Here is a 12273-nt window from a genome sequence, read left to right as displayed (position 1 = left end):
GTGTGTGTGAGAAATGAGGCCACTTCCAGCTAATCTGAAGACGTATTAAAGTTGCATTTCAATCAGGTTCTTTGAAAAGATTTGACAATGAGACTGATCAGTCAGATTCAGTGCAGCTCCGAGGACCCCCCCACTCCCCCCCCCCCCCTTTCCCTCAGACGTCCTCTCGTCCTCCCCCTGATCCCTCCATTGGGCTGATTGGCGTCGTACCTTTACACACACTGGTGCGTTGAGGCCGGAGCGACGCCAGGCTTTGTCTTCTGCTCTCAGTCACCGTCCTCAACTCTTCTTTCATCTTTTCTTTTGATGTTGACCGTGGAACCGGCCTTCAGCGCTCGGGGGGGGGGGGTGGGGGGTAATGCATATTCCACTGAATAACCTGAAGACCTTAAGACTGCTGCTTTTGTCTCGAGGCTTCCTCCAGGGTCAAGATGTGTCGCTGTGAATCGGCCAATGAGAAGAGAGTATCAGGCTGCGTTCAAGGTCCAGACTCACTTTTTCACTTTCACACGTGTTTTTCAGCACCGCGGTGTGAAACGTCTGATGTTTTACAAACAAGCTGAAGTGACGCAATTCTTCCCAGAAGATAGTAAAAGAACTGTTGAAACTCTGGTTCGGTTCCACATGTCCAAGTGTCCTTGAGCAAGGCACTGAACCTCCAGCTGCTCTCAGTGGACAGACTGGGCGCCATCTTCTTCTCATCATTCCCTCATTTCCGTCCAACTATTGATAAACACACATGCAAACGTGAGTTGTGTGTATTGATGTTGTTAATCCGGCTCACACTGCAGTCTGATGGTCGTCACACTTCAATAGAAACGTGAAACTTCACCTGAATTACAGGAAAAACTCTAGAATTCCTCATGCTGGAGTTTTTACTGGGGGCCCATTTGTTCCACACAGAATTTACACCTTCAAGAAACGGCCAGGATCCCCTCAACACTGACAGGCCCCCAGACGCAGTCGTCATTTAGCACCTGCCTCACTCTGCTGCGTCACCCGGAGATCGTCTGGCTGCTGAGTCACCATTTATAATTGATGCGTTTGTTGGCTTGAGGAAAATGTGTTTTTTCAGCAACAAGCACATGAACGCAAGACATTTTTAAAAGAAAACGCTTGTTGCTGTTATATGTTCTCCTTTTTTTAATTTCTATTTTTTTTTTCCAAGTGTATGAGGTTGTGACTGTCTGTATTGTTACGTGATTGTTTTTTCTCCATGTGTACATGCAAATGTACAAACGCGTGGCGACTTTGCAAAGTGATTTCATGAGCGTCCAGGAGCCTCGGGGGGGAGGAACTTTATTCACAAACGTTTTGAAGTTTAAATATTGTAGCGGCTCTGAGCGATGAACCCCGATCGGTCCTCCTCCACGTGCTGCAGCCGTCTGATTAAATCAGAGTTTTGCATGTGTGAGTGGAGGGTCGACGTTCTGCCGGAGCCGACAGTCTGTTGATCGCATCGGTGAACTTCCTGCCGCTTCACCAAACTCCGTTACGCCTCCTGCTCTTTAACACGTCGTCTCCGCAACCAGGCGTTCTCACGTCTGTCTGGTCGTGAGCGGGTTCTCCGGTTCTCCGGGGAACCGACAGACAAAACGACGCAGCGGCGAGCAGCTTCTCGTTACCGATTTCCTCGACGGGCTGTGAGTCGTTAACATATCGCCATCCGGCCAACGTCTCTTTCTATCCTCCCCGCTCCGTCTCTCCTCCCGCCCACCACATCCACTCGCAACCTCCTCGCGCCGCGGCTGCGATGGTTGCCATGGAAACAGAAAGGCTTTTGGAGGGATGCTCCCGTGCGGATGCCAGTGTGGGGGCGGGCGGCGTCCGGGGACTTCCAGGCCGTCTTCCGTCTCCGTCCAGAGAGGAAGTATCAGTTAATGGCATCCAAGACAAAGACGCCTCGCTAGCGGAGCGGGCGGGACGCGGCGGGCAGGACGCGGCGGGCGGGATGCAGCGGGCGGGATGCGGCGCCGACGCGTCGGGGTCTGTCAGTAATGCGGAGTCGCACGCAGGGAAAATGAAATAGCCGCAGATGTTTTTCGGCCAATTTTCACCCTTCTTAGATTGGATTGGAAAAAGAACACCGAGGAGCAAGACGCCGTCGGCGACGGACAAAAAAACACCAAATGCAAGCAGAAAGGAGCTAAAAGTCACTATGGAGACGCCACGCGGTGTGGAGACGCCACGCGGTGTGGAGACGCCACGCGGTGTGGCGCCGTTGCTCTGACTGTACACGTCGCTCCAGTTCAAAGCGTTGATCACTTTACCAGACGGTCTCCCAGCAACATAAGTCATCAGCATTTAATTGGCGAGCCGTCACTCCCACTCCGCTCGTTAGACGAGAAGTTGTCCGTCAGTGGAAGTGGCTCACCGGCAAAGTCCAGGAATCACAAACATGCGAGAGCCGGAGTTGGCCGGGGGGGGGCAACAACGGCGGAGTTTGAAATAATTACTCAGTTACGTTTGAAAATCCTCTCAATTTGCCGGCTTCAAATGGTTTGTAACCTGGATGTTGAATTAATCAAGTTAAGATATTCGCGGTTCACTGAGGAGGAGAGACTTTCCTCTGCAGATCAACAAGTCCTGAACTCTGAATTTGAACTGATGCAAATGCTTGAAATTTTAATCACAACACTTTAAACTGCAAATCCAGTACAGAAGAGTTTTGTTGAGATGAGAATATATCCGAGATCATCAAGCTGCTTGAGGCCGACGGCAGCTTGTTACCAACTTCCTGCATAATCAAAGTTTGAAATCAGGCTGTTTGCAGTGCTGAGGACTATTTTTAGAACTCGCCCTGCGGGCGCCTCCCCGCGGCGCTAGCTAGCTAGCTAGCTCCCCCCGCAGGACAGGATGACTCGTTGCCCACTGGTGACCTTTCAACTCGGACTGAAACCAAGTGAAGCACAAACTCTAACAGTTCCTCGCCACAGAGGAGCCTTTTGGTTTATTTTCACTGCAATACTTGATTAGTTCAAAAAGACTTCTGGAAGTCACCCAACGCACTTTATGTTTCTGAAATGTTGGTAAAAGTTCAGGTTCCTTCGATGACTCTGGTCAGCTGGGGTCTGTAAAGACGATCGAGATTGTCTAGACCAGGGGTCGACGACCTTTAATGCTCAAAGAGCCATTTGGTCCCAGTTAACACTGAACGCAACACCCAGAGAGCCGCACGTATTTTATTTTGACAGTCCCACAGGAAGACCATGCCAGGAGGACACGACACACAAAACCTTCTTCACTGCTGGTTGACGACTTACAACTAATAAACTAAACTACATGAACTAAGCAACAAAAACACAACTACTACCGACACTACAAACCTAACATAACCCCCAATAATTACATTTAAAACACCACAAACAGAAGCTCCCATAATGCATTGCAGCTCTCAGCTCCTTTATCGCTCCACATTATTAAAATGGAAGATAAATGTGGGAGATCTGGATTGTTAGAACCATGAGTGTGATGGTGTGTCTTTAATGTCCTGTAGTTGTTGTGGAATTCACTAGAATGTTCCGTCACTCTCAACAAGTCTGGAATGAACCTCCTGGAACTGTGGGCTTTTACTGTGAAAGGTACAGGAAGCTCCCAGCTTCAGACACCAGTTGAGCCGCAATTCTACGTTCTTCATCCTTTATTGTTGTAATGATGTCACGTCGCTGCGTCGTTCACGACCCTACATTTTACCCTACTCTTTGTAGGGACTGCGCTCTGGGTGGCCTTTGCCTCCCATACCACCCCTGGCCTTACCTCCCATACCACCCCTGGCCTTACCTCCCATACCACCCTTTGCCTTACCTCCCATACCACCCCTTGCCTTACCTCCCATACCACCCCTTGCCTTACCTCCCATACCACCCCTGGCCTTACCTCCCATACCACCCCTGGCCTTACCTCCCATACCACCCCTTGCCTTACCTCCCATACCACCCCTGGCCTTACCTCCCATACCACCCCTTGCCTTACCTCCCATACCACCCCTGGCCTTACCTCCCATACCACCCCTTGCCTTACCTCCCATACCACCCCTTGCCTTACCTCCCATACCACCCCTGGCCTTACCTCCCATACCACCCCTTGCCTTACCTCCCATACCACCCCTGGCCTTACCTCCCATACCACCCCTGGCCTTACCTCCCATACCACCCCTGGCCTTACCTCCCATACCACCCCTGGCCTTACCTCCCATACCACCCCTTGCCTTACCTCCCATACCACCCCTGGCCTTACCTCCCATACCACCCCTTGCCTTACCTCCCATACCACCCCTGGCCTTACCTCCCATACCACCCCTTGCCTTACCTCCCATACCACCCCTGGCCTTACCTTCCGTACCACCCCTGGCCTTACCTCCCATACCACCCCTTGCCTTACCTCCCATACCACCCCTTGCCTTACCTCCCATTACATGGCACTGATATAAATAACAGAAATATACATTTACTCAAATGAATGAGTTATTACTGATTCTTCTAGATAGACATGTACAAGTCATCAGGTTTTCATTTTGCCTGGTGCTCTTTAATTAATCTGCCACGTTTTAAGCGTAATAGTTTTAATAGTGTATTCGTCACTGGTTTTCAGGTGTATTGAGCTCTAATGTGATTAAATGATCACCTTTCGGATGCATTAGCTCGCGTTTCTTTCTCTGCAGCGCCGAGGATCCGTGGACTCGCCGGATTGATTTCAGTCCCGCTGCGATCCATTGATAAATAAGCTAAATAGCAGCATTCAGCCAAACAATGGCGTGTTTTCTCCACACCTCCTTGTGTGTATTTGTGAAGCAATTAAAAAAAGCACTTTGGCCGGCGCTCCGTTCGCCGGAGCTTCCACTTAGATTAACCAGTCGTTCCAATTAGGGGCAGACGTTTCCCTTTCTGCGAGCGCGCCGTCTCTAATGGCTGCACGGATTGATTTAAATGCAAACTAGAGAGGATTTAATGAACTGCTTTTACAGGAGGAGTTTAATAGGAATTTGCGCACTCTTGGACAGGTTGCCGAGCAGTTCACACGCCATTAATTATGCCTGCTTGCTTTTTTTCTTTCCATTCTGGAAAAGATGGAGTGAAAACCTCTCGATAATCAAAAGCGCGACGCGACGTGCAAAGAAGCCGTCTGCTGACATTTGATGGAGATGAGACGTGTTCATATTGTTGCATCTAATTACTGCGAGGCGAACGGCAAAGCAAACGCAGACGTCGTGACCAGGAAACCACACTCAGTCAAAATAAACAACTTTCCTGGAAGTGATCTGGGCCTGTTGGTGTGTGTGTGTGTGTGTGTGTGGGTGTGTGGGTGTGTGGGTGTGTGGGTGTGTGGGTGTGTGGGTGTGTGGGTGTGTGGGTGTGTGTGTGTGTGTGTGTGTGTGTGTGTGTGTGTGTGTGTGTGTGTGTGTGTGTGTGTGTGTGTGTGTGTGTGTGTGTGTGTGTGTGTGTGTGAAAACATGACATTTAAGGAAAGTTGCACGTCTGTTGGTGAAGTTTATTCCAATCTTTCTGGCATTCGGGGCAAAAACGTCACTTTTTCCTCCTGATTTTGCCGTAACTTTCACCATATTTAACTTTCACCATATTTAACTTTCACCATATTTAACTTTCACCATATTTAACTTTCACCATATTTAACTTTCACCATATTTAACTTTCACCATATTTAACTTTCACCATATTTAACTTTCACCATATTTAACTTTCACCATATTTAACTTTCACCATATTTAACTTTCACCATATTTAACTTTCACCATATTTAACTTTCACCATATTTAACTTTCACCATATTTAACTTTCACCATATTTAACTTTCACCATATTTAACTTTCACCATATTTAACTTTCACCATATTTAACTTTCACCATATTTAACTTTCACCATATTTAACTTTCACCATATTTAACTTTCACCATATTTAACTTTCACCATATTTAACTTTCACCATATTTAACTTTCACCATATTTAACTTTCACCATATTTAACTTTCACCATATTTAACTTTCACCATATTTAACTTTCACCATATTTAACTTTCACCATATTTAACTTTCACCATATTTAACTTTCACCATATTTAACTTTCACCATATTTAACTTTCACCATATTTAACTTTCACCATATTTAACTTTCACCATATTTAACTTTCACCATATTTAACTTTCACCATATTTAACTTTCACCATATTTAACTTTCACCATATTTAACTTTCACCATATTTAACTTTCACCATATTTAACTTTCACCATATTTAACTTTCACCATATTTAACTTTCACCATATTTAACTTTCACCATATTTAACTTTCACCATATTTAACTTTCACCATATTTAACTTTCACCATATTTAACTTTCACCATATTTAACTTTCACCATATTTAACTTTCACCATATTGGCTCAAATGGGAGGATTTATGCGGAGGAAGTTTACGTTTACATTCAATTTAAAAACTTGATTTCAAAATGTTCGCTCGGTCAATAATACACTGTCAGCAAATGTCCTCCCTTTGGTGGCGCTAGAGGCCGTTTTCATCCACTAACTCGTCTAAATTGGCATTTAAATTGTTAATTTAGTTTTACAAAAGTTTGATTTTTGGTAAATTTTGATCAGGACTGAGGTGGATTAACATATTTATGCAAACAAATGTGAAAAAAAAATGTATTTTTCAGCTGCAAAGTTATTGGATGAAAACGGGAACGACGCCACCAAAGGGACGTTTTTGTTTTGTTTTTTAAATCTGATGCTCCACAAAAACCGAATGTGCTTCAAAGTCAATTACATAACTAACCTTTGACATAACCAAGACTGTAATAACATGTAATACATGTCTTGTCTCTGATCATTTATTATATTGAAAAAAGGTAATTTCGTGTTTTTCACCTCCCAAAATCCGTGAACTCTTCTTCTAAATTGGCATTTAAAGAGTTAATTAAAAAAAATAATAATAATAGTAATATTTGTCAGTTTTTGACCAGGACTGAGGTTGATTATCAGATTATCAGATTTATTCTTCTAATATATTTTTACATTTACGTCAAAGTGAGTGGATGAAGACAGCCACGAAGGCCAACAAAGGAACGTTTTATTAAAACAGTTCCACCATCTTCAGTCACTCTGAGCAGCGTTGTGTCGTAAACAGCCTCAATCCACCAAGGGTTTGGGTTTTCAGCTGAAAAGCTTCCCTGCTGAGCTCGTCCTTCCCCACACTTTGTCCTCCAGGAGGCCTGGAGTGTCTCTAATTGTGGCGACGCATCCAATTCAGAGACGTCATTATCACCTTGATTTCCTACATCTGAAGAGCTGAAGGAGGGACTGAGGCCTAAAAGCTGCAGTCGCTGGTTTTTCACAGAGAAACTCCAGCATCCGTCAACGTTTCCAACAACCAGCGAGCTCCTGGCTCTAATCCCCACCGCCAGATAAGACTCCATTCATTTGTTTACTCTACGATTTACAGGACTCATCCTGATCCACCCCCCCCCCGGTGAGGTGGTTTCCTAGGGGGGGGGGGGGGGGGGGGGGGTGGATCGATGGCACCCGGTGTTTCCACTGGGAGGACAGAACTCCTCCTTCAACACGTGTCACTTTACTTTAACTGGCTTCATGTTTCTCCCCGGTTCCTCTTATCGTGGTGACAAACGAGTCGCGTTGTTGGTTCTGAGACTCGCGTCGTGACTCTTCCTCTCTGTTTGAGACGATGACCCCGGGACCAGCGGCGCTCATTAAAAGAAAAGTCCTTTTGGTGAATCAAAGCGGTTGAATCGGGACGAGTGGACGAATGATGTCTTGGAAGACATTTGATTTCTTTGCAGTTTTTATGATCCCTTCGTCCCAGTGATGTCATCAGTGATGTCATCAGTGATTGGATTCCACGACTGCTTCTGGGAGCTTTATTTTGAAGTGACACGCCGATACCAGTGTAGGGTTCTGAGTCCGATCCTGCATGTTTAGCTTGATAAAGACTCGGCGAGAACTTCGTTCCGTTTGACTTCCTGGCAGGTAAACGAATGACCACGAACAGCAACTTCCTCAGCAGCAGCTTCAGCGAACATCTGGACCAGCTGTTCGCTCGATGTTGTAGGTCTGAGCAACAAACCGAAAATTTACCGACACCAACATTTTTGAAAATCACCGAGGTCATTTTGTCCATGTCGGTATTTTCACTGTTTAAAAAAGAAAAAGAAACGTTGGTTATGAGTGTCCAGGGAGTCTGTCCCTTTAAGACGCTGTACTGCGTGAGAGACGTGACTCCGCCCCCCTCTCACCTCCACGGTATCACCGAGGAGCGAAAGGCTGCTGCTCATACTTGTAGTCGTCCTTCATATCAGTCTTTTTCAACCTTTTTCAGCCAAGACACATTTTTTTCTTTGGAAACATCTGGAGGCACACCTCCACCCGAAAATGTTAAACTCTGTAGCCTCTATTAACAATATAAAGTCTTTCTCATCACAGTTTTATCAACAGGAATCCAGTAAATCCAGAAACAAGGACTTTTTTTAATAGTGCCTCCCTCAGTGTGAAACCTGGACCTGATGGATGAAGAGCTGAGATCCTGGTTTTCAAAAACTTCTCCATCACTGTCACTGACACAGTACTTTGATACAAGATGGTAGCAGGAGGTGGAGATGAACCACACTGACGTCTGTCACTTTACATTTCACCGGCAAAGTTCTGTGCTGCCCTCTAGTGGTGAAGAGTATTTATACAGGATTACTCTGCAACACACTGTCGCTGTGAGTGAATGTTTTTATAGAATAAAATGTGAAATGTGATAATTTCCCTCGGCTCAGCTGACGATCTGGAGGAAACACCAGCGGTTGAGAAACTCTGCTTTATATAAACGTCTTCCCAGCAGCTCGTGACGTTCGAGGAAGTCGAGACGGCGTTTGAGGATTGAGAAGTTTGTTTGTCGATGTTTGACTCCAGATGTTGGTGACGACTCCAGAGAAGTGGGACGTGGTGACCAGGAAGAGCGTGGGCGACGTGGCGCTCTCCCAGATCGTCCGCCTGCTGATCCTGGACGAGGTCCACCTGCTGCATGAGGACCGGGGGCCGGTCCTGGAGAGCCTGGTGGCCAGAACCATCCGACAGGTCGGTTTGACTTTATTTTCTAAACTGTCCTGGCCACGCACTTTTCACATTTTCATCCCCAAGTAGTTCAGCGCTCATTCCAGCTGTGACGAGACTCCAACACTTGGATTTGAGGATTTTAGAGGTTTTGCCCAGTGAATTCTGCCAACATGGCGTGGTGGTGCAGGTTTGGTGAATAATGTGCAGTGTTGGTCCACACTGAGGAATAACATCCGTTAACTCACACGTGCCGGTAAGATCAACACTACTGAGTCGTTACAGGACGAACGTGTCGGTTGTACCAACATCGTGCAGACGCCACACCGTCTCAGAGATGCAAAGTTGTTATTCTATCTATAGACTCACTGTATTGATTGACCTCACAGTACAAAGCTGATGTTCACATCAGTATTGAGCATTTTTGGAAGCAAAGTTTACATTTAAAGCGTTCCCAACACATTGAGAGTACGTTTTCCTCGCCGCTCAGACTGATGTGCTGAAGATGCTTGTTTTCCCCTCGGCCCCAGTGCCTTTCTGCCAAATTGCACTTTTTCTTCATTCTTGCTGCAACAAATAACATTTCAGAGCGAAAACCGAGCGGCTCCCAGACAGCAGCACGTCGCTGCATCAGCTGTGCACGTCAGAGTCCACGTTTACCCACATTTATCCCCCAAACGTCCCAGCTGCTGTGGTAAACCCTCCGCCGAGGCTGCAGCGGCAGGAGGCTGCAGCGGCAGGAGGCTGCAGCGGGAGGAGGCTGCAGCAGCAGGAGGCTGCAGCGGGAGGAGGGAGGAGGCACGCTGAGGCTGCAGCAGCAGGAGGCTGCAGCGGGCGGAGGCTGCAGCAGCAGGAGGCTGCAGCGGGAGGAGGCTGCAGTGGCAGGAGGCACGCTGAGGCTGCAGAGGGAGGAGGGAGGAGTCACACTGAGGCTGCAGAGGGAGGAGGGAGGAGGCACATTGAGGCTGCAGCGGCAGGAGGCTGCAGCGGCAGGAGGCTGCAGCGGGAGGAGGCACATTGAGGCTGCAGAGGGAGGAGGGAGGAGGCACGCTGAGGCTGCAGCGGGAGGAAGCTGCAGCGGGAGGAGGCACATTGAGGCTGCAGCGGGGAGGAGGGAGGAGGCACGCTGAGGCTGCAGCGGGAGGAGGGGAGGAGGCACGCTGAGGCTGCAGCGGGAGGAGGCTGCAGCAGCAGGAGGCTGCAGCGGGAGGAAGCTGCAGCGGGAGGAGGCACATTGAGGCTGCAGAGGGAGGAGGGAGGAGGCACGCTGAGGCTGCAGCGGGAGGAGGGAGGAGGCACATTGAGGCTGCAGCGGGAGGAGGGAGGAGGCACATTGAGGCTGCAGCGGCAGGAGGCTGCAGCGGCAGGAGGCTGCAGCGGCAGGAGGCTGCAGCGGGAGGAGGCACATTGAGGCTGCAGAGGGAGGAGGGAGGAGGCACATTGAGGCTGCAGCGGGAGGAGGGAGGAGGCACGCTGAGGCTGCAGCGGGAGGAGGTAGGAGGCACGCTGAGGCTGCAGCGGGAGGAAGCTGCAGCGGGAGGAGGCACATTGAGGCTGCAGAGGGAGGAGGGAGGAGGCACGCTGAGGCTGCAGCGGGAGGAGGGAGGAGGCACATTGAGGCTGCAGCGGGAGGAGGGAGGAGGCACGCTGAGGCTGCAGCGGGAGGAGGGAGGAGGCACGCTGAGGCTGCAGCGGGAGGAGGGAGGAGGCACGCTGAGGCTGCAGCGGGAGGAGGGAGGAGGCACATTGAGGCTGCAGCGGGAGGAGGGAGGAGGCACATTGAGGCTGCAGCGGGAGGAGGGAGGAGGCACGCTGAGGCTGCAGCGGGAGGAACGCAGCTTGTTAATTGCAAGTCGGCCTGAATTTGTAACACGTGAGACGTGACAAAGACGTCACTTCTTCACTCTGAACTTGTGTTTACATGAAAACGGGGTGGGAGTGTTTTGGAAAACTTCCACCTTGAAAGCCGTTTCAAAAAATGGCGTCTTCAGTGGCTTCTACTGAAGACGCTTCGTTTTGACACAAACAAAGTTTTCCGTTTTCTCTGTAAAATGTTGTCGTTTAAACGGGACCGTCTTTTAATAGAGAGTTGTTTGGATGTTCTTTCAGGTGGGCCTGTATCTGCAGGCCTGTAACAGCAGGCCTGTATCTGCAGGCCTGTAACAGCAGGCCTGTATCTGCAGGCCTGTAACTGCAGGCCTGTAACTGCTGGCCTGTAACTGCAGGCCTGTAACTGCAGGCCTGTAACTGCAGGCCTGTATCTGCAGGCCTGTAAAGTAGCTTTGATTCACTCCTCCGTCACCCACTCCTCCGTCACCCACTCCTCCGTCACCCACTCCTCCAGCACCTACCAGTTGAACCAGGCCGTCCTAGGAACTGTGATAATTCTGTCCACGATAATCAGAATGTCGGATTTTCATTCAGTTCCTTATCATCGCCTTCATAATGTCCCAGCGGCACCTTTCTGCTGGAAGTAGGGAAATAATCAGTGCGCTGTCCTCCCAGCTGATTGGCCGTGATGATGACTGGCATGTGTCTGCGCAGGAGGCGAGCGCTTCCCGAGTGATTATGTAGATTCGTCCTGGCGAGTGGAGGGAAGGAGCCGCCGTGTCGCGCGCCGCTCTGCGGAGGGAAATTAATAAAGCCGGGCGGCATTAGGAGATGCAAATGGCTGTTTTCAGAATGCATGACGTGACGGAACCCGGCGCCGCTCTGCAGCTCACGTTCTGACGCTTCAATCCTCCTCCGTCGCTGCTGAACGGCGTCGTGGTCGTCGTCCTCGGTGCGACGCGACTCCGTCTGGACGCTTCGTGTTTGGAGAGTCTGTGAGATTGAACATGAACTCACACGTGAACACTCGGCCCTGCTTCCCCCCCGGAGCGCGGCGGCGAAGCCGGGATGTAATAGTTGACGTGATGGAGTGTAAATCACATGGGCAATAAGGCGAGAGCAGCCGTCCCTACCCACGACGCCCCCGTTCTTTAGCGTTTATTTATAGCTCCTCTCAGAGTTAATAACTCACCACCTGACCCGTAAAGCATCGTCCACGGTAATATCTCATCATCACTGCAAGACGCCGCCGTGGTCATAAATAAAGATTCCTCGGTTATATCGAACGAGTTTACAAACTGCTTGAGTTGTAGATGAGAGAAAGAAGCCCAGCAGAGAAATGCCGTCATTTCAAAATCAAACGCAGTTAAATTAGACG

General features: G+C 49.0%; 1 protein-coding gene across 1 annotated transcript in view; it reads left to right on the top strand.

Annotated features, from left to right (window-relative positions):
• The window catches only part of LOC308133301 (activating signal cointegrator 1 complex subunit 3-like), a gene marked incomplete at its 3' end in the record, with an annotated part of 78216 nt that extends 69038 nt beyond the window's left edge, over nt 1–9178 (top strand). The window contains exons 11-12 of the mRNA XM_080500604.1: nt 8925–9089; nt 9173–9178. Of these exons, the coding sequence (XP_080356730.1) occupies nt 8925–9089; nt 9173–9178 (171 nt within the window). The remainder of the gene's footprint in view (nt 1–8924; nt 9090–9172) is intronic.
• Between the last annotated feature and the right edge of the window lie 3095 nt (nt 9179–12273).

Source organism: Blennius ocellaris, assembly GCF_963422515.1.
Source record: "Blennius ocellaris genome assembly, chromosome: 8".
In the NCBI taxonomy this organism is placed as follows: domain Eukaryota; kingdom Metazoa; phylum Chordata; class Actinopteri; order Blenniiformes; family Blenniidae; genus Blennius; species Blennius ocellaris.
The sequence above is the reverse complement of the archived record's forward strand: the minus strand, read 5'-3'. Positions and strand labels throughout refer to the sequence as shown.